The 22,430-nt window shown below is 34.8% G+C and overlaps 1 protein-coding gene and 1 long non-coding RNA gene across 6 annotated transcripts in view; one reads left to right on the top strand and one right to left on the bottom strand.

Annotated features, from left to right (window-relative positions):
* The first annotated feature begins 824 nt into the window (after positions 1-824).
* LOC110469658 (sodium channel protein type 2 subunit alpha) overlaps positions 825-22,430 on the top strand; it is a 53,701-nt gene continuing 32,095 nt past the window's right edge. The window contains exons 1-14 of one of the 4 annotated variants that reach the window (XM_077785012.2): positions 825-1,091; positions 4,585-4,703; positions 5,572-5,661; positions 7,228-7,356; positions 8,052-8,143; positions 9,006-9,278; positions 9,582-9,645; positions 10,512-10,653; positions 10,784-10,990; positions 13,670-13,969; positions 17,498-17,845; positions 18,701-18,833; positions 20,848-21,086; positions 22,202-22,375. In XM_077785012.2, coding sequence (XP_077641138.1) covers positions 825-1,091; positions 4,585-4,703; positions 5,572-5,661; positions 7,228-7,356; positions 8,052-8,143; positions 9,006-9,278; positions 9,582-9,645; positions 10,512-10,653; positions 10,784-10,990; positions 13,670-13,969; positions 17,498-17,845; positions 18,701-18,833; positions 20,848-21,086; positions 22,202-22,375 — 2,577 coding nt within the window. Of the gene's footprint in view, positions 1,092-4,584; positions 4,704-5,571; positions 5,662-7,227; positions 7,357-7,863; positions 7,956-8,051; positions 8,144-9,005; positions 9,279-9,581; positions 9,646-10,511; positions 10,654-10,783; positions 10,991-13,669; positions 13,970-17,497; positions 17,852-18,700; positions 18,834-20,847; positions 21,087-22,201; positions 22,376-22,430 lie in introns of all 4 variants that reach the window. The other 3 variants (XM_077785010.2, XM_077785013.2, XM_077785011.2) reach the window with 3 other exon arrangements.
* Positions 13,967-22,430, bottom strand: part of LOC144246698 (uncharacterized) — a 66,197-nt gene continuing 57,733 nt past the window's right edge. The window contains exon 4 of one of the 2 annotated variants that reach the window (XR_014956714.1): positions 13,967-14,834. This is a non-coding gene — a long non-coding RNA (uncharacterized LOC144246698). Of the gene's footprint in view, positions 14,835-17,894; positions 20,385-22,430 lie in introns of those variants that run through there. The other variant, XR_013340367.2, reaches the window with a different exon arrangement.

The raw sequence follows: 22,430 nt of genomic DNA, 5'->3' as shown, positions 1-22,430 counted from the left end.
CTAAAGCCATTCACGGCAAACCAGAATCAGATTTTGGACTAGTTTCAGTCTGAACTAATACTATGACACTTGCCTTGCAAATAATCAGAAGCAGCATCTTTTCCTATATAGCCTTGATTATTCATGCTGTTTACTTTTACTTAAAAGGCCTGTGGTTTTGATTCACAGCTAACAGTCAATAAACACAACCCAAGCTGCTCTGGGATCTAATATTAGCCTTCACCACAGTTAAGTGCCGGTAAGAAAGAATTATGCTTGTTCCTCCCATAATTCAGCTGCTGTCATTTAACCAGCACCACTTGTGTAAAATCTTTTCGTTTAATGAAAGTATTGATGTTTGTAAAGTTGTATTACTGATGCTTGAAAAAAATATGGAAAATTAAAATCTCTTAAGTTGTAGAATGTAGGTTTACCATTTTCAGCAGTACCTCCCAGAATATGCATTTATACTTGCTGTTAAAAAAAAAATAGCTGTACTGCTAAAACACTTTGATCAGCAATTTGTTCTATTGTTGGGAGTGTCCAAGGACACAGGCAAAGCAGTATCTGTGGGCAGAAAAAGAAATGTCTTTTTCTGGATCTGCAGGAAAAAGCTGAAAAATAATTTATAAAATATCAAAACAAATTCTGAGCATTTGCTTTTAACTGCCATTCAGCCTTGAAGTATGCTGCTTCTATTTCTATTTAAGCCTGGAAAGAGTTTCTGACCAAATGTTGGGGTTTTTCCTATTGGTACAATCTAGCTTGCCTAAATTATTTAATTTTCTTTTATAGGTCATTCTTATGCAAGAAGCTAAAAGTAATTAAATTTGCAGGATGAAAACATGGCACAGGCACTGCTGGTACCACCTGGACCTGAAAGCTTCCGCTATTTTACTAGAGATTCCCTCGCAGCTATTGAAAAGCGTTCTGCAGAAGAAAAAGCTAAAAAGCCCAAGCAAGAACATACAGATGATGATGATGAAAATGGTCCAAAACCAAACAGTGACTTGGAGGCAGGAAAGACACTGCCATTTATTTATGGTGACATACCTCCAGGAATGGTATCTGAACCTTTGGAAGACCTGGACCCATATTATATCAATAAAAAAGTGAGTGAATTATGTTTTGCACTAAATAGAATATACCTTTATACACTGGAAAAGTTTAATCACAAAATGTGATAGTTAGAACTGTCAATCTGCTAAATATACAGAACCATCCTTTTATTTAGCAGAACTGATTTATGCTCTTCCATATTATGACTGCTTCAAGTCTGTTGAGTTATTTGCTATTTACTTCATTGTAAGGAAGATGTGTCTTCCTTGATCTTGCCTGAACTTGAGCACAGAATGATTTTTTTTTTTTAATTTCAATGTAATAGTAAGACTGAATATGACAAAAGAGATGTTCTAAGCATGGTTTTGCAATGGAAGTAGTTGTAGATAACAAGGTAGTATCCACTCAAGTTAGTGAAATAGAGGACTGTAAGCATATTCTCTGTGCAAACATACACATGAAATACATGTATCCTTGTATATGTAGCATATAGAGACTCTGTAAATGTTGGCTCATATGAAACTACCACAATGCAAACTATTGCTTGAGGTGCTTGGGTTTGATATGATAGATCTCTACTGCAGAGCTGTCAACTAGAAGTCTTTGGCAGACCATGGCAAAACTCATTTTTGAGGAAGGAATCAAAAAAAGACATTTTTGGTGTTCTGAAGAGATTTCATACAGAAAGACCAGAGCAAAGAGTTATGAGATAAAAGCAATGCATCTAAGTTACATGTGTGAATGCAACACATGCAAACTCCCAAAAGAGGTGCATTTTCTCTTCCAATTTGTACAGTCCTCCTTTTCACATGATCCCCAAGTCAGGAATTCAAAGATAGAAAAGGTAGTTCAAACAGATCCATTCAAGTTAAAAGTTTGACTTTTTACAAGTGAGGATCTGCAGCAGAGTGTATGGGTTTTGGTCTTGTAGTGATGATGCATCCAATTGGAAGCAGACGGGTGTTATTCAAGTTAAGATAAAGACAAGGAAAGAACAAGTGTATTTCCATAGCTGGGATTAGTTGTAGACAGTTATAAAATCCTCTGTGGTCTGAAATAGTCCAACCTGGGAACAAGTAAAAGTACCTTAGGTCCTGCACTGATTAGTGAAAGGACAGGAGACAGTAAGAGCCAGTTTTCCTCTATGCTCTTGTTTATTTCTGTGTGCTCCGTTAGCAGCATCAAGAGGTTCTCTCAGTTTCTGATAGACTTCAAAGTGTTGTGGGTCAGGAGAGTGAAGGAAGATGAAGAGGTGGATAACACCTCTAAATTAAAAAATGCACAAGGTGTTTTATGGAGAAGTACTTGGGACTATCTTTTCCCATCTCACTGAAAAAGAAATAACTGGATACAGTTGCTCTATTGACGACTTGAAGCATTCCAGGCTGTCATCAAGATAAGAAATTTTATCTTGAGCCACTATAAAAAATCAAGGCATAAAATACTTTAAACTCCAAAGAAACTTGTTCGCCAGAAAAAAAATTATTCAAATAATACTCTCACTTTTGTGGCTAAATTTGGTTTAAATTTTGTGGCTAAATGTGGTCATTTTTGGTTTGTAAAACAGGTTTAAAAATTATGGCCTCAGTAATGGGAACAGAAAATAAAGCAGAATCTGTATGTAACTGCATAACCTAAGAGTTGCCAAAGTTAAATAAACAATGCTGTAGATAATACAAGTATATACATTATTAAGGAAATATAAAGAAATTAAATTTCAAAGAAGTAGCATTGCCAAGGGTTATTTAAATTTTTGTGGTTTGGGTTATAACAACAGTTCCATGGAAATTCTTACTTACAATATAATGTCAGTACTAAGCCCTTTTCTCAACTAGCTGCAGAACTTCAGGAGTAAAGTTGCATACATAAATTCAGGGATAAAGTTGTCTGAAGAAGTGAAGTTTCAGAAAGACTGAGAAGTTCTGAAGTATAGTTTCTAACCTCTACTGATAAGAAAATGTAGACAGATTTTTTCAAACAGAAGTGTAAAAGCTGACACTAATGATGGATTTCTTAGTACTGAGAACAATTAGTAAACTGTAGAATCTTTAGTTGCAGGTGACATCTGTGTTTCTATTACCTAGCAATATAATTATGCTCAACAGAAAACAAATGGACATCTTAAATCATGGACTAGAATTAGTCATCTCTCCTCTGTTGTATAGTACAAACTACCCTTAATCACTGACTTGTCAGTGCAGAAGAAATCATATGTGAATTTAGTCTGTCTTTGGGCTCAGCTGCAGCAGTGACCTTGGGACAGGCAACATCTTTCTAGCATTTCCAGCTGGGTGAAGGACTGTAGGGCAGGGAGAAATGCCAAGGAGTGTGTGTCCCTTCTCTGCCACCCTCAGTGTTAGCTTGATATTTTTCTGTGAGCAGGCACCAGCAACACTCCTTTACCTATCTTCTTTCCTACCACGTAGTGGTTTTCTTTCCTTCCCTGAGATGACTGTCCAAGTAGGCAGTAAAGGCCACAGAGAGGGCAGAATTTTCCTGATCATAGCCAACTTTTTACAGAGAATGGAAATCAACATGGAGAACAGTGATACTTTATAGCTCTGCTGAGAGTGTAACAAAGACTCTATTATGTTAACACAAAGCAGAGCCATTACCATCCACAAAGAGCAAAAGGAATGAAGAATAGTTATGTCCTGAAGAAATTTCAAGCAGCACCAAAGATGCAAGTAAACCTCATTCACAGACAAATACACTTAGGCAACGATTGCCCACAGAAACAGAATGAACTGAACACAAACCATAGGTTTATTGGACCAAATTTTAATAGATAATCACTAGCTAAATTTTCTGCTCACATATAGGGAAAGTAAGAGCACACTGTTAACAAGAAAACCAGCAGTTTCTTTTAAAAAATATTTGTTGTAATAGGATGCCAAATCCTGGTGACTGTCTCACATTGCTCAGAACTATGTTAGCTGGCAATATATTAATATTTTTTTTTCATAGATATTTATTTCAGAAGATGCATATAATTGATATTGGTAGTATTTAAAATAAAAGATTAAAGCAAAATTATTTTTAAATTGTGGTTGATTTTGTAATGAGAATTTCTCCTTGTCTCTATACCTATGTGTGTATATAATTCTGTCAAGTATTTGTTCCAGATACAAACAGGCATTTGGAATTATCCTTTTGATATTTTGGTTTTGTGTTTGCTGACAGGGTGGAATACATTTGATAAATTTTAATCACTTTAATCAAACACTTCATAAGAAATAAAATTGAAATATTTCCATGGCAAAATCTTGCATTTTACTTTTATTGATAAACTATTGTTTTTTGTAATTCCCACACATTTTAATTACATCATAATTCAGTCCACATGCTGGAAAATTTTGCTAATTGGAGAATTGGCTGTGGAAGACTTACTCCATTGTATTCACAGAAATCAGTTATTTTCGTACCACAGGTAGACAGTACAATGGAACTTGTACCTCTCAGGCAGAAAATGAAAACTTTTAGTAGGATGTGAAGATATATACGTAGTCAACATTGTATTTTAATTTTGTATTTCTTTTTTTGCAGACTTTCATAGTATTGAATAAGGGGAAAGCAATTTTCCGGTTCAGTGCCACGTCTGCCTTGTATATTTTAACCCCTTTTAATCCCATCAGAAAAATTGCTATCAAGATTTTGGTACATTCATATCCTTTTCTCTTAATGTTGATTTAAGTGTTGCTATTTAAAAATACTTAATGATCAAAATAACACTTTTCATGTGGATATACAAACTGTGTCCATGGGAGTGAACTATGCTAAAAAAATATGTTGCTCACATTTTAAAAAAGGAGCCAATATCACATGTGGATTGCAGTATGATCTTCATCCCTGCTGAGAGAATTCTCTACTGAACCACCTAAATCTGTCACAGTTTAAATATCAGGCTTAATATCTAAAAGGAGACTGAATCCCATACTAAGCCCTGCAGCTAAGGCCACATTAGTAACAAACCATTGCACTTGAACATATCTAAGGTCACACTTTTACCAAGACCAGTAGTACTATTAATGAACTAGACTCACTTAGCAAGGACAAAAGAGCATGGGTAAAGAGAAGCTTTTTCAGCATTGTGTTTTTAGCTTTGGGATAGGTGCCCTATAAAAGATTTGGGATAAAGGAGAGTATTTTCAAATATATTTCAATCATGTTCAAAGAAAAACTCAGGCCTAAACAACCAACCTCTGACTAAAGATCTTTTAGAATGATCCACCTGTATTAAACGAGTAATTACATTTGGGTAGTCATTTAATGATTTACAGAGTTAAAGTTATGTTTAAACTTCATTTAAAACCTGCTATTATTATAAAAGTATTGCATTTTATTTATGGAAGTGCACCATAATATGCCAGATGGCATACCATTTAAAATACATAAAATTATGTGCAAAGCTTTGTTTTAGGCTTTAATATCATGTTATTTGGACACATTTGTAAACAATATCTTTAAGTTATTTCATTTACTGTTATAAAGCTGTCCTACTTTTCTGACTAACATGCCTTAACTACAACCTACGTTATTCAGCATGCTTATCATGTGCACTATTTTGACCAACTGTGTATTTATGACCATGAGTAACCCTCCAGACTGGACAAAGAATGTAGAGTAAGTTAAACATTTTTACTTCTTTATTATTATGTCTCTGTTTTTGTGTGACTCCAAAAAAGAAGCATTTATAAAAATGTGAAAGCCAGAATGGGCTTGTCCAGAGTCAAGAAGAATCATATTCCATGAGATCATCAATATCTTTCCTGTTTCCTCCTAAACAACTTAAATAATTTAACAGTAACACCATGTTTGTTTAAATTATGCCTGTGGAATATCTGGACTTCTGCTGTGTACAAACAGGAGTTCTTGTCCTTGGATATTCTGAGTTGTAAATCAGTCAGGGAGCTATAGATGTGCATGTAAAATTGTGCATCTGAAATTGTTGCCATACCTTGCTTGCATATCCATGATCTCGTCACAGTAGGACTTTTATCATGCCTTACTGATTTGACCTCATAAGTGCCTGCCACAACAAGGACCACAAGAAACTCAAATTGCTGAGGAAAGGGCCATACCTATGAAAGAGTAACAAAGAGCTGACCTAAATACGGAATATTTTTCTTTCTAGTTCATGGTTATAAATGCATGTGTATTCTTTAACAAAATACAGATACATGTTCTCCTCTGAAATACTGTAGAATCACAGAATGATTTGGGTTGGAAGGGATCTTAGAGATCATACAGTTCCAAACCCCTGGCATGCAGAGAAACCTTCCTCTAGGTCATGTTTCTCAAAGCCCTTTATGTTTTTAGTTGAAATAGTATTACTCATGAAAAATCTGCTTCTAATCACTTATTGCTTCTTTCATTCCCTTCTTTTCTCAAAGAGCCATTACTGGTTTTTATTTATTTATTTCTCTGCACAAATGAACCTTACACTGAACCCTGTTTAGAAACAACTACCATTAACTCATTCCCAGTGAACAGTGATGATGGCTTGCTAGAGGTGCAGAGAGTCTGAAAGCAGAGCAGTAGGGTCTGTAGGTAGAGTTCCTTTATTCTGGAGGTCCACAGAGATCTATGTGGGTCTCGGGAAGTGCCTGCATTATGCTGGTTATAACTGACTATTCTATGTTGTTAAATGAATAGCTGTTCCCACACCAGGTAAGCTGGTAATCATGCTCCCCATCTTTGAGAGTAACAGTCTGGGCATGCTTTCTTATATTTATGATTATTTATGAAATAAATAGGCATTAGTACAGTTATTATCCAGAATTGATTTTACAAAACTCTCTGATTTAGACATTAAAAAAAAAATTCTTTAGTTTTTGTAACACTTAGACATCTACCTGATTTATGAATGCAAGCAAAGAGGCAACCCTGTGAGTGCCAAAGAACTCAAAGTCTGAAATGTATCCATAAATACTAGAGTCAAAAATTATTTGTAAGCACAAGAACTGAGATTAAACCAACCTTTTAGAAAATGAGTAGCATATATATCAGGTTCAAATTTCAACAAAGACTGAACAGCAACTACAATATTTAGGGCAAGTGAAGTTAATAATTTACTCCTTTTCCTTCTGAATACTTTTTCTTCTCTTTTAAGTCATCTTTGCTAAAGAATGGCACTGTCTGTAAGTATGCAAAAATCCATGCAAAAATTCCTGCTCTGATGATTTTCAGGTACACTTTCACTGGAATTTATACCTTTGAATCACTTATCAAAATTCTTGCAAGGGGCTTCTGCTTAGAAGGTTTTACTTTTCTGCGAGACCCATGGAACTGGCTTGACTTCAGTGTCATTTTAATGGCGTAAGTGGTTCAAGAACTTTTTAAGCTTTTAGGGCATGAAATTAGTGGTAAATATTATTGTATTATGTGTATTTATTTAAACATATTTAATTTTTGCAACCTTTGAAGCTTAGACACTGTATAACACATTTTAGTATTCATAAATCAAAGAAAAATATGGCAGAAGCCGAAATGGAGTGTCAGCCACTAGTGCAATTACTGCTGAGGGACACTAATTTCATGGCCTACATTTTTCTGCTCACCAGAAGTGAAGCCATCCCTTTGACTCCATGTTACTGTCCCATTAAAAGCTAATTAGTTTAACTAGATGTTCAAATACAAATCAGTGAGTTTCACTCCAATGACATTTAAGCAAAATTGATGAAAACAATTATTAAATTGAAATGTACTGAAGAGACAGGTAAATTTTGAAGTATGATTGCTAGTATTGCCACAGAGGTTTTGAAGACCCACATAATTAGTATAAGCTCTGCCTCAATTCTGAATAACTGTGATTTAATCCTACAGGTATGTAACAGAATTTGTAAACCTAGGCAATGTTTCAGCTCTTCGAACTTTCAGAGTATTGAGAGCTTTGAAAACTATTTCTGTAATTCCAGGTAAGAAGTAGTTGGTGTCAGGTGTTAGGCCCCTCGTATCTCCAACTGTTATTTGTGTGCTGTCATTGTGTTTGTGTGTGAACTCCCCTATTACAGATATGTGACAGAGTTTGTGGACCTGGGCAATGTCTCAGCGTTGAGAACATTCAGAGTTCTCCGAGCTTTGAAAACAATATCAGTCATTCCAGGTGAGAGCGAGGTTAAACACTGAGGCTGACTTTTGTTCATTGAATTCACTTCCTTTGAGCATAAGTCTTGTTGTTTGCTGCTCATGTTGCCAAAAAAAAAAAAAAAAAAAAAAAAGGAATAAAAAGGCATGGATCATTAACCTGGTTTATGATTCTTTGCCTTTTCAGCATTAGCTTCTTTTATTTTGCAAAATCAGCCTTTGAGTTTAACAAAGTCTTGCATGAAACATAAAATATGAGGCCTATGGATTATTTTGCTTTGTTTTTCTGCATTTTATTGTGTATTGACAAATTGCCTCTACATTACAAAAGCTTAGTGCTATGGCATTCTTGGTTTTAAAATTTTTCCTTTTTTTATCACTTAAAATTGACATTATTCTTAAAAATAAGCAAGTAACAGATAGATACCAAGAAGATACCAAAGAGAAAATAAATTATGCACAGGAAAATTTATCAAATGCAAACTTTTTTCATTCAAAATTACTAGCAATTCTATCTCATGCTGCTTTGCACTGTTGTGAAGTCATGTTTAGAATTAACTGGAAACTGAATTATTGGCAGAATATTTAATGCAGAGAAAAATTAGTAAATGCAATCAAATCTGTACTAAGAAAGCATGATTGATAAAGTTTCCTGCTTGAGAATATTATATATTCAATTTATTGGACTATATGTACATTGCATATTCATAAAAAGGAATATTTTTCTTTCATTCATCTTCACAAGCTCTGAGGCTGCTCATGAAGTTTTACCTTTCAAGAAATAAAAAATAATTTCTTTTTAAGTGTCTGCATGGCTTCTTAATTATATGGGAAGGGCAAAGATAGTCTTTGATAATTCTATCAATCTACTCTCTTTGCAGGCCTGAAGACTATTGTAGGAGCCCTGATTCAGTCTGTGAAGAAGCTCTCGGATGTGATGATCCTGACTGTGTTTTGTCTGAGTGTATTTGCACTGATAGGGCTGCAGCTGTTCATGGGCAACCTGAGGAATAAATGCCTGCAGTGGCCTCCAGACAATTCTACTTTTGAGATAAACATTATTTCCTACTTTAACAGCACAATGAATGAAAACGGTACTTTTGTTAACATGACAGTGAGCACGTTTAACTGGAAGGATTACATCGAGGATGAAAGTAAGAATTTCTGATATAACTATTTTAATATATTTGTGGCTAAAATACATAATTATTTGTGACCAAGTAAAGAACATTGAAGGGTTTATATTTCTGACTTATGTAGAACTGCTTACAGTCACTGATTTACAGAGATCAAATAAAAACAATAAAAAATACAACAATCAGAAAGGTTCCTAAACATGCTACAAAGGGATCAATAGCTAGCCACTATGATTTAACACAATTTATTTTTATTTTACTTTGTATTGCTTTCAGGTTTATTTGATCTACTCATATATATTTCTAATGCTTTCTACACAGCTCATTTTTATATTTTGGAAGGACAAAGAGATGCCCTACTTTGTGGTAATAGCTCTGATGCAGGGTAAGACCCTTTCAAAAATTCTATGTTATGCTCTGTAGAAAAAGAAGTAACATGAGATCGAGTTGCAAATCCATATTTAGCAGGGTTACAGAACTTATGGAGTTTTGCAGCTAAGTGAGAATTTCTTATTGAAGTCAAAATGTTTTACAGTCTGGCTAAACAAAATAGTAATTATAACAGCCTTTTTCCTGCTTCATTGGAAAATGAACATCGTTTTATTGATAAGATCTGAAATTTTTTAAGTCTCCTTTGATGATTTAGAAAGTAGGAGGAAACAAAAGTTAAAAGTGAGAAAGAGAATATAAAAAATATTAAGAAAGCACAGCAGTGACTTCATAGTTCAAGACTGAATCTGTTTTTTCAAGCCTAACTCTTTCACTTCTGGCAAATTCTGCCATTTACATGTGCCAAATTATGAGCCTAGAATTGTTAGCTGAACTTGGATGCCTGACAGGCAGCAGTGAAGAGGTTTACTAAAAATATATCTATTAGCATTATGTGGGAAATCCCTAATACTACAATTGGATTTAGCTAATAGTATGTTTTAATCTGTCTGTAGCCTTAACAACATTTTAGCAATTATTTCTGCCAGGAAATAATGAATTTGGAATAGAGTTTCTATTTGCAAAATGTAATTGAAGAGAATTTTAATATTTAGGTAATTTCAGCCAGTGAGTAGATGAAAGGGATATCTTTAATCTACTATGTTGTTAGTTAAATTCTTGGGAATTTTTTTCTGAATTAATTTTATTGTAATTTATGGATTTTCTGTTGAAAAATAATGTATATTCTTCCAAAAGATAATACATATTTTCTAGATGGGAATAAAGGTTTTGACTAAGTCCTCGTATTTGATTTTCACATAGGCAATGTCCAGAAGGATATATATGTGTGAAAGCTGGCAGAAACCCCAATTACGGCTACACAAGTTTTGACACCTTCAGTTGGGCTTTTTTGTCACTGTTTCGGCTAATGACTCAGGACTTCTGGGAAAATCTCTATCAGCTGGTAAGAAATTATTATTACTTAAATAGTAAACTGTTGGTGACATTCAAAATGACATAAATAGGCTTATTTTTGCATGAGCTGAAAAAGATAAGTTGTGGAATAATATATAAATATGCTTTCTACTCCCTAGACACTGCGTGCTGCTGGGAAGACATACATGATATTTTTTGTTCTGGTGATTTTTCTGGGCTCTTTCTATCTGATAAACCTGATCCTGGCTGTGGTTGCCATGGCCTATGAAGAACAGAATCAAGCAACAATGGAAGAAGCTGAGCAGAAAGAGGCAGAATTTCAACAGATGCTTGAACAACTGAAGAAGCAACAAGAAGAAGCTCAGGTAATAATGGAAATTGTACTTTCTGAACAACCTTGTCCTTAAGGCAAGGAGAAAAATCTTTCATGATTAAGAACACAAACAAATTGTGCAGTGAATTTCAGAAAATAAAACGTCTTGTTTACTATGCAAGTTATAGAAGTGTAAATAGCCAATAGTAAGAAAAAGCAAGCTAAAGGTACAAACAAGAATGATACTTAATACACCAAAAGACTGCAAAAGTAAAATGTTTTTCATAAAAGGGCTCTAGAAAACCAATTTGAGTAGTTGTAAATAATGGTGATTTTAAGTTACAGATCTTATAAATAGCATGAAAAAAATCTAGTGATGTTACTTCTGGTTTACAGCTGAGTTAGAATTGCCAAGCTTGATGTATTTAATAATTCTCCCCAAATATTAATCAAATAGAGAGAAGGATTGTAATCAGTGTTTTTCAAGGTTTCTCTCCAGCAAGGTAATTAAAAATATCCCTAACTGAAACTGTCGTAAATCAGGAGTCTAAGTATTCTTCGAACAGACAAGTAATATTCAAAAACAGATGAGCAATATTCATAACAAAGATATTATTTTAGAATTCTTTTAAAGTAATCTTTGTTTTTTGAAAAGAGAAGAAAATTATTTAAAGTTTTATGAGTACTATAAAAATATATAAATATTTATATATATATAAAGTTTTATAAGTACTATTTTTGGTAGTATTTTACAGGTACTTTCACTAAGTTAGAATGACTCCATGAAGTGCTAACAAAAAGACAAACTCTGTCTTTTGCTTGAAAAGAAAGCTTTATGTATGACTCATGAAATCTCATTAGCATGTCTTTATTTTAGTAATTGAATTTTACCCCTTCCAAATTACTAAAGAAAGAGTAGAATGCTGTAAAAATCAAATTTAGAAAGGTTTAATGTCAGCAAAGTATATATTGCTGTGTTTTTCTTAAATCTGATGTTTTAATGGCTTAAAGGCACTAAATGACATTATACTAAAAAATATCAGCAGGCTCATCTAGATGTTTGTGTATCTGAGAGTGGGGGAAAATGAAGCTGATTCAGACTTAGAAAGAATAGAATAAGAAACACAGACTAAAAGTAAGGTTGAATAAAGACCCTGAAAGTAATTTTATTTTTTTTAAATGAGCAACCAGTACATTCATTATAAGTAAAGCATAATTACAGCCAGGATCTCTTTTGTTTGTGAAAACATTAGCAGTACAGGGTGGACAACTGAAGTGTTGAATTGGTTGCTAAGGCAGAAATTAGTCTGGGACCCATCTCTTCACCCCCTTCACATTGAACCTATTCATCCAGAAACTTAAGTCATCACAGTGATTTTTGGATTGCTCCACTTGTTTGACCTTTACTGTTAGTATTATGAAGTAGATGGGTGATGACTCAGCATCTGCTGCCTTTGTTTCTGTTAGAGTCTTTGAAGGATGATATTCTGGAACCAGTAAGACAAAATTTTGACTACTGCTTATTTTATAAATACTTCAGAATCTTTTTATTACTCCATTTAGCAGAAAAAGTCTGTATCAAGTCAACTTGTATAGCATGGGTTGTATATTGTGGCAAAGAAAGACATTAGTTCATACTATGAGCTTTCAAACTATCCTTTCCTGCTGTAAAGAGATGTCATAATTCCTGAAAAACTTGGCATAGAATATAATGTTTTGCTAGATAATTACTAGTCATCTTTGTTATATAACCCTAGTTTCTTGCAATTTATCACACCACCCTTTTTTGTAAGCTATGAGCAGCCTATCATCTCCCTAAAGATATTTCCACTACAGAATTTCATCACAAACTCCCACAGTTCTTTTGAGGAACAGCACTGGACATACTCTCAATTGTTCTTTTTTTCATGACTAAAATAACCTTTTCCCTAATGAACCAAAACAAGTAGGCTGACCACTGTAGTTAAAGATACTGGTCCTGAGTTTTGGGATGACTGTTCCAGTAAGTCATCTCACACCTTTCCACAGAGAAGAAACCTAAACTTATTTTCTTCTCTCAGGCTGTAGCATCAACAGGAAATAAATGCATCTTTGCATATCTATAAGACCTAGAGTGCAGATACAGTGGGACATGTGGAGAGGAAACATGAAGAGGAAGGAAGGACTTGAAGACATGTCTAGAGGTTGTGCCTGGTACCAGCAAAGGCTGAAGGAAAATAGAGTGTTCTTACTGTGAAGACAGTGAGGAAAGACTGGGTTCAACTGCTTTCAGGGGGCTAGCTGGATTTGATACATTAACTCACAGGATGAATGTTAGGCATTAGTTTTCTCTGTAAGAGCTCAGAAGGAATCAGCTGAATTAGACCATGATGTGGGGCTTTTCTCAAGAGAAAAATGGAATAACAGGACCAAAATACATGAAAAAGCATTATATTAACCCTTTTCTGACTCCTTTTATTTCAGACAAGTGTCTTGTGCAGGAATTCTTTAACAAATAGTGTAGCTATTATTCTGTCAAAGTTGGTGCTTCAAATAACTCATGCTGCAAAACAGTGAGGAGCTGTACAACTCAATATTTTATCTTCAGTACAATTTGTTTGGGTATATATACACACTCAAGAGTGTATGAAGAACATTATTATCACAGTGGTAATAAAAACCAGTTGATAAAAGACTATAAAATTATTCTTTTTTTGGCCTACTAAGAATACCTTGCTTTGTAACCTGACAGACAACAGCAGCAGTAGCAGCAGCATCAGTTGCATCAAGAGATTTCAGTGGTGTAGGGGGATTAGGAGAACTCCTGGAAAGCTCTTCAGAAGCATCAAAGTTGAGCTCAAAGAGTGCTAAAGAAAGAAGAAACAGAAGGAAGAAAAGAAGACAGAAAGAAATGTCTGAAGCAGAGGACAAAGGAGATACTGATAAGTTCCCCAAGTCTGAGTCAGAAGACAGTATCAGAAGGAAAGGTTTCCGCTTCTCCGCAGAAGGAAGTCAACTGACATATGAAAAAAGGCTCACTTCTCCTCACCAGGTACAGCACTCTATTTTACTAAATCATGTTCTGTTTTATTTTCACTGATATTACAGCAGGTTTGCATATTGGAAGTTATGTAAATGGTAAGGGAAGGAAAAAGGTAGTACCATTCACAGTGTTTGAGATGCCAAAGGGATAAAAACAATGTACCAAGAATACTTATAAACTTAATTCATACATTTCTGAAAATGTATTTCTGAGGATGTGTCTAGTAGACTAGAGAAAGAAAGATTGGTATTAATATATATGTGTTAATGAACCATACATTTTCTGTTCTGGATCCATTTCAAAACTATACAAATATGTGCGTTTTTTAGCAGACTGCAACATCAAAATACTCTGCACAGGAAATCCCACATTACCATTGATTTCTATTATTTTCCTTAATTAACTTCTTTGATATGAAGATAATGAGAAAACTAGCACTAGTACTACACAATAAGGACAAACTACACAGGGATCTTTCGGGCCTGTATGTGTAGCAATTTAGTCATACTGTTATTTTTCATTAGAAATCATGGAAAATCATTAGAAATCATGGAAATCATTAGAAATTATGGAGAATCATTGCAATCATAGGAAAACAAGTAGTTTATGAAGGGCCTCTGGAAATCATTTAATCCAAAATGCTAAGCTCTACTCCCATAAATCACAGGGTCACTTTTGTCACCTTTTGTCACCTAAGAATATGCCCTCTGTACTTGGCATTGTGGTGAGGCCACACCTTGAATCCTGCATCCAGTCCTGGGTCCCTCTGTACAAGACAGTCATAGAGCTGCTGCAGCAGGTCCAGAGAAGGTCCAGTGAAGGTCTAGAGAGTGAGTTGTATGAGGAGAAGCTGAGGAAGGTGAGGGTGTTTAACCTGGAAAAGAGTCGCAGGTAGCACCTTATCACTCTACAACTCCCAGAAAGTTTGTGGCCGGGTGGAGGTGAGCCTCTTGTCCTAGGCAACCAGTGACAGGATAAGAGGAAATAGCCTCAAGATGGCCAGGGGAATTTGAGACTGGACATCAGGAGGAATTCCTTCATGAAAGGATTTTAAAAAATCAGAATGGACTACCCAGATAGGTGGTGGAGTCAGTGTCATTTGAAGTGTTCAAGAAATGACTGGACATAGCATTTAGTGCCATGGTTTAGTTGACAAGCTGATGATCAGTCAAAAGGTTGGGCTTGATGATCTTGGTTGGAGGTCTTTTCCAGCCTAAATGATTCTGTTTTACCTTTGCATATTTCAAGGCTATACACAGTTATGGCATTTTTTAAAAAATCACTCAAAATGCATCTCTTCAAAGTGATAATGTGTGGTCTGAGCCAATAGATTACTTTTACCTCCAAATATTACCAGGTTAGGAATAACTTCTTAATTAAAGACACTCTTGACTTTTTTTTTTTTGCAGTTGTAACAAAGCTTTGGGGCAAAAGTTGACAGAATACAACTAAAACTTAGGTGCCACAAGAGTGAAAGAATTGCAAACAGGAGATTTGATAAAGAAGAGCTCATTTGTTTTGTTAGCCATGGAGAATCTCCCTGGTGAGACAGGGTCCAGAGCATGAAACAATGAGGTAGAATGGTAAGGGGAGATAATCTGCTCAGTTGGGCCCTTTAAGAGGTTTTGTCCTTTAATACCACATTCCGTATGCAGATGAATGATGCCGTGTGCCAGAAAAGTAAAGCCTTCCTTTCAGTTCTTACTTTCTGATAGCATGTAGACACATAGATTTCTGCCTCTACTTGTGTAAAAATTGCAGCCATTTTGGCTTATATCTTTTGTCTCAATGCAGCAGGGACTTGCAGAATAGACATTACTTCTCCCAAATCCCTGAGGGGGCTGATCCAATTAGCTGTACTCAAAATGTGGCAACATATATTGGAAAGATTGGCCTGCAAATAAAACATAGCAGCCATGGGAACATTCTCTAAAAGAACAAGGCTATCACTGGTAGCCAGATGAAAACCTGGTGAGCATGTCATTTTTTTAAGGACTGTATGTTGCCCACATATATTTACAAGGAAATGTAAAAAGGGTGTAGTAATTAGTTTACTGCTTTGTCAGAATTTAGTGTCATGTTCCATAGAAGCTAGGGTTTTTTTCTTGATAAAATTATCTTTCTGTATAAGCAAAAAAAGCACTTTTCTCCAGCCAAGTTTACATAAATGGGTTAGCAAAATCATTTAGCTGGTATTTTCCAAGTAATTCAGCCTGAGCCTGACAGCCAGCATAGAAAATTTCAGCCCAAACTATTAAAATTTGGTGTAGCTGTAAGAACAGAAAATAATATATCTCATAATGGTAAACACCTGCCAGGCCTTATAACAGGCAGTTCTACCAGTTCAACACATACATAATGTGTGAATTTATACATCTGACTATGCATATACGGAAATACATATGGGTTGATATATATATATATATATACACAGTGTTTGATTTTCAAAGTATTAATATAGGTTTATATAGGACAGTTTTCACTTTCATTTTAATTATCCTGGGATCAAACCCACTGCTATTAGGTATGAGGACTTTCCACCTGCAGAAATAGTAAGAAAGTGACAATAGTCTCAAAACAGGTTTTTGATGAACCAAGATGTGAAGATTTGCAAAAATGCAGAACTGAAGAAGGCTGAATGTCAGGTTACTTTTCTCCACAATTAGTACTAATTTTATTTATTCATGAATGTTGTTAATAAAATATGTAGCAAGGGAGAAGAACACTTCATTTACTGGCTTCTACTGTAATTAAAAGATGAATTAGCAAACACCACAGATTTATTTTTCTCACTTGTAACAGAATATCTTTAGGTAACGGTGTCCCTGGTGAATACTTTCTTTGAGCTGCCTGATAACAAAGTGATACCTTCTGGCAGGTGAGTGCAACCTGCTATGGCCCCTGGAGAGCTATGCCTAAGAGTGTTGCTGCTGTTATCTCCAAAGCTTCCCCAAGCTGCCCCTCTGTCTTCTAGTTATTGTTCCCACACTATTGAGCCTATTGGGAAGAGGTCACTCAAGTTCCTTACATCAGTTTAGAAGGATTTCAATGGCAAACTTAAGATCACTTCTGCATCTACCAAACAAAACAGAATAAAGTGATCAGTGAGCATTATTAGTTGCTATCCCTAGGAATCCAGGGGATTAAGAAGAGAAGTAAAAGACTTTTAGCTCTGTACTATAATTGAAGGAATAAAAGCAAGTACCTTTCAATATCACAGTATCTTGATAGTGATATTGAAAACTGTCTCCAGCACAGTCCATGACAGTTCAATGCACATTCTTCACTAAGAACTGTTCAACCTTGTTTATGTCTTCTGCACAACTTTTCCTCAGTCCTGCTACGTTACCTTAAAAGAATTTTCCCCCTCTGCTTCAGGTCCCCTGGTGAACACATTTCTCTAGTGGACACACTTATACTATGGAAGAAAAAAGTGACTATCCTTCCTCCAGCACTGTAATTATTCTTTGAAAAGCCAAGAACTTACAACTTTAGTTCTAATGCTGTTTCATTTGGTTTGTTTTAAATCTTTTACAGTCTTTGTTAAGCATTCGTGGTTCTCTGTTCTCACCAAGACGCAACAGCAAAACCAGCATTTTCAGTTTCAGAGGTCACGCAAAGGATGTAGGCTCTGAAAATGACTTTGCTGATGATGAGCACAGCACTCTTGAAGACAATGAGAGCAGAAGAGATTCTCTCTTTGTTCCAAATCGACATGGAGAAAGGCGCAACAGTAACGTTAGCCAGGCCAGTGTGTCATCTAGAATGATACCAGCCCTTCCAGTGAATGGGAAGATGCACAGCACTGTGGATTGTAACGGAGTGGTTTCCTTGGTTGGAGGACCTTCAACTCTAACTTCACCTACTGGTCAGCTTATACCAGAGGTAATTGTAAGTAAGCCAGTATTTATTACAGTTTGGTTCAGGCACAGAATTTTCTCTTATTCTTCATCTCTGCATTCCTTATAATTTCTTAAAGAAATAATTTGAAATAGTTTCTAAATAAGAGAAAATAAAGGAAAAATAGTCCTCAACCTCCTATGTCTAAAGTATGATATTCTTCTTGCTTTCAGCAAGAGATCTACACACAGAAAAAAAGATTAATTGAATTTGACAATTTGCATATAGTTTCACTTCAACAAAGTAGATATTCAATATATAAATAAGGCTATAGGTTGGAAATATGTATAGGAAAACTCCTTTAAAATTAAACAAAAGTGGCTACTACTCTCATGTGAGTTATTAGAAAAACCCATTCTGAATTCTCAAGGACTTTTTTCTCTTTCATGAAAAAAATATGTATAATTCCTATGTACCTTTGAAATTACATTTTAGTCTTAGTTTCAGACTTCTGTAAACTAAGATGTTCTTTCAAACATTCAAATATGCAAGCCTTTTTCATCTATAGTATTTTTTTTAATTATTATAACTATTTATTACTATTAGTATTATCAAGGAGGTACCAAGCAAAATTTTTGTTCATCCAGTCGTTTAAATGTGAACCACATTTGGTCCCACACTATGTTGGGTCCTGCAGTTGATTTTTTGTACCACTGTACAAAATTCCCACTGAGCTCCTCAATAAAGAAAAAAGAAATCCTGACAAGAACAGAAGCATTCAGTGAAAAGCAGAGTACATTGCTCAAAGCTGATCTCACTATCACTACAATATTTATGCAGTAAATATGGTTAATTGGTTGTTGAAAAGTATGATCTAATTCCTCAGTATTTCATTTACAGGGCACCACTACAGAAACAGAAATAAGGAAAAGAAGACTGAGTTCATACCAAATTTCCATGGAAATGCTGGAAGAGTCTGCTGCAAGACAAAGAGCAATGAGCATAGCCAGCATACTTACAAATACAATGGAAGGTATGTAGTGCATTTTATCTGACAGGCCATTCAGTGAAGTTCTGTTAACTACATGTACAGAGAAAATATTTATATCAATTTCTTTGTAAATGTAAAACTGGCATGTGGAGTCTCTGAACATCAGATACAAAAGGCTTTTGAGCATTTCTAAGGTCAGTTACACAATCTGAATGCTTAACCATGTTTCATGACACCTTCCAAAATATTACGCTACCGAGTGGACTAATAGAGATAAAATGATGGTATCTAGGGGATTGCCAGAGCCTCAAACAGAAAATATAGGGATCTTTTTTTTTTTCCATTAGACATCAGCAGGAAAAATCAATTAAGATAACCCAGGAACTGCCACAATAAATGCAGTGATGTGCTAGAACAGTCATTTGCCTTAGGCTTAAAATCCAAGGATAGACAATAAGAAATTGGAATGAAAAATATAAAGGAAAAAAATCCAAATGTAATCAACACATGCTGATGCCCACAAAGTCTCTTATGCATTTCTTAAATTTTCATAGTTATGGAATTTATAAAAATATTCCATAAATAAAAATATAAAGAAGCATACTTTTGGGGATTTTTTTTTTATTTAACAGAAACTGACTATGCTCACTCTTCATACATATACCATTGAAATATATTTATAAGCTTGAAGGATCTATCTACTGGATCATGGCAAAGTGTGGCACGTGTTACAGTCAGACCAACCTTGCAGATTCAACATATATTCTAAAATGAAATTACCAAGAAACTTTACAGTGTTATTAAGCCAGTACTGAAATATAATTTTAAAGTGAGTTCTGAAGTTCTTTGCTCTCACATAAACAAGTAGATCACAAACTAATTGTAGTCAGAAATTATATCTTGTATCACCTCAAGTATTAGTTTTTTCTAAAGAAAATTGTTCTCACTAACTTCTATCTTCCCTGCAAGTGTGAGCTGTTGGTGCCTCTTAAATCTTGGTTCTCCTCTCTGTAAACAGGATATCTCCTTAGAGAGTGCTGCATTCTGCTTCCAGTTAAATAGTTTGTCCCTCCTGTCTCTTGACTAGAAAAAAACATGTCAATGTAAGCAAAAATTTCCTGACAGTTCACCTCCTTACCCATATCTGGTTTCCGCCATTTCAGGAATTGCTACGTTCAGCAACAGAGTCTGTGTCAACTCAGCACCCAGTGTGAGTGGTCACTTTTGTCAAGGCTGGTGCTATTCTGCCTCTCAGCATTCTGAGTTGCATGTTCAGAAATGTGATTATACCAACCGATCCTTACATTCCTTCAGACGTACTGTCTTATGGTTTATAAAGACTATAGAAAGCTTTAGCTACTTTTGATAGCTTTTTCTGCCTGGAGAACTTGTTGGTTTCAGTAGTTTGAAAGCTTTCAACTTCCAGTAATTCCACCAACATAGGACAATATAAAAAGCAGAACTCAATCCACTATCCTCAAAGTGTGTATTTTTGCAGCAAATCTTCATTAGAAAATCTGTGAAACAGATACTGTAGCAAAATCATCCATACGTGTTATGATGATAGAGATCTCACTGTGCTCTAAGGGATGCCTAAAAATGAGAAATTTCAGACAGGTTGATACCACTATACAAAATATAATCAAAACTCTTGTGGACATTTCTTATCTATTTTGTAGTCTAATTATTTCTCACTTGAGCAATCAACAATGTTCCTTCTACACTGACCTTGAACATCCCATCGCATTAGATATTCATCCTTGTTATTATTAACTTAGAAGAAGTTTATTCTTCTGCAACTTGACAATATTGACAGTGGAATGGAAGAAAAAATAGTTTCCAAAGATTCTAATTGAGAGCAGTTGCTAAACAGTTGTTTTGCTAATACAGATATATGTTCTGGTTTTCAAAGCAAATTAAGTTGAAATTTAAAAATAAGAAAACAGGCATAGTCATTTGTCTCAGATGATTTACTCTTTAGTATTTTACACAAGAACTTCCAGAAGATACATTTGTAATATTATTTTTTTCTATTTTTTTTTTCTATTTTTTTCAGAGCTTGAAGAATCCAGACAGAAATGCCCACCATGCTGGTACAGATTTGCAAATACTTTTTTGATCTGGGATTGCTGGAGTCCATGGTTAAAAGTAAAGCATGTCGTCAATTTAGTTGTGATGGATCCATTTGTTGATCTTGCTATAACTATTTGCATTGTTTTAAATACCTTGTTTATGGCCATGGAACATTACCCAATGACAGAACAGTTTAGCAGTGTCCTTTCTGTGGGGAACCTGGTAAGTAGTTTGTCATTAACTACTTGATGTAAAAATACCCTTTTCTACAATAAGAAACTTATACATGTATTGTGTTTGTTTAAAACTATTCCAGAATGTCTTTTTATAATCAGTTTAGAAATGGTATTTGTGATTTTCACAGGTAAAGTGATTTTTTTTTTTTTACTGGAGCCTTTATCATTCATGAATATATGTTTTTAACTGCTATAATGGAATATGTGTGGAAGTTCAGTCTTCAGTGGAATGCAAGATTTCTTTATATCTACCTTGGGTTTTTTCTTTCAAATGTTACGGTAGATTATGCTCTTTTTACCATGGTACTGATACAGCATCACAGCAAATACTTTTCTTCTGTACAAAATTGACAAAATATTTAAAGTCAGAATTTCTCTTGGAATTTTTTTTCAATTACACTACAGTGAAAATATTTTTACAAAAAATGTATGCTCCCGAACTTCTGTTGTGCTGCACAAACCACTGATCACTACGCATTGCAAGAAAGTGTTGAATTAAATTCTGGACTTAAAAACACTGAGATGCATTGATAATTTCACATTTGGCATTTGGAGATATTTCAAATAACATTATCAACCTGAAGTTCATTTTCCTAAAAGGAAATAGCCATCATGCAGCATGGTAGCTATGTGTGAAAACTCTATACTCTTACAAAAAGCACAGGACATGAAACTCCAACTTCCCATGTCTACAAGACAGACTTTAGAGAGTCTGTGCTTAGACAGTCTGATGTTAGAGACTCTCATCTTTTCAGACTGTAAGGGAAAATACTTGCTGTCAAGTCTTCTTACTGGAACCATACTCGTCAAACAGACTTAAAGCACCAGGTCAAATCACATCATCTGCAGGGTGGACAGTCCTGAACATACCAGGAAGCTGAACTGCTGACTGGTCAATAGCTTTTTATATGTTTATCAAACCTCTTTCCTACTATAAATCCTGATTTAGTTACTAGTTTTCAGTGTTTAGAAATACTTAGATACCATTTGGAGATAGCAATCAGATGTTTTTTATAGTAACAGGTAAGAGAACTCATTGGATTAAAAAAAAATCCTCAGGTATATAAATGTGTCATAACAATTCATTACATTTTGTTTTAGGTATTCACTGGGATATTTACAGCAGAAATGGTACTAAAGATTATTGCCATGGACCCTTATTATTATTTCCAAGAAGGCTGGAATATTTTTGATGGTATTATCGTTAGCCTTAGTTTAATGGAGCTTGGTCTTGCAAATGTTGAAGGATTATCTGTTCTTCGCTCATTCAGACTGGTAAATACCTTGACAATCAAATATTTGCATGCAATTATCTCACTCAGAAAATAAA

This window comes from Lonchura striata, chromosome 7 (genome assembly GCF_050655825.1).
Source record: "Lonchura striata isolate lonStrDom1 chromosome 7, ASM5065582v1, whole genome shotgun sequence".
Classification (NCBI taxonomy): Eukaryota; Metazoa; Chordata; class Aves; order Passeriformes; family Estrildidae; genus Lonchura; species Lonchura striata.
This window is presented reverse-complemented; position numbering and strand designations above follow the sequence as displayed.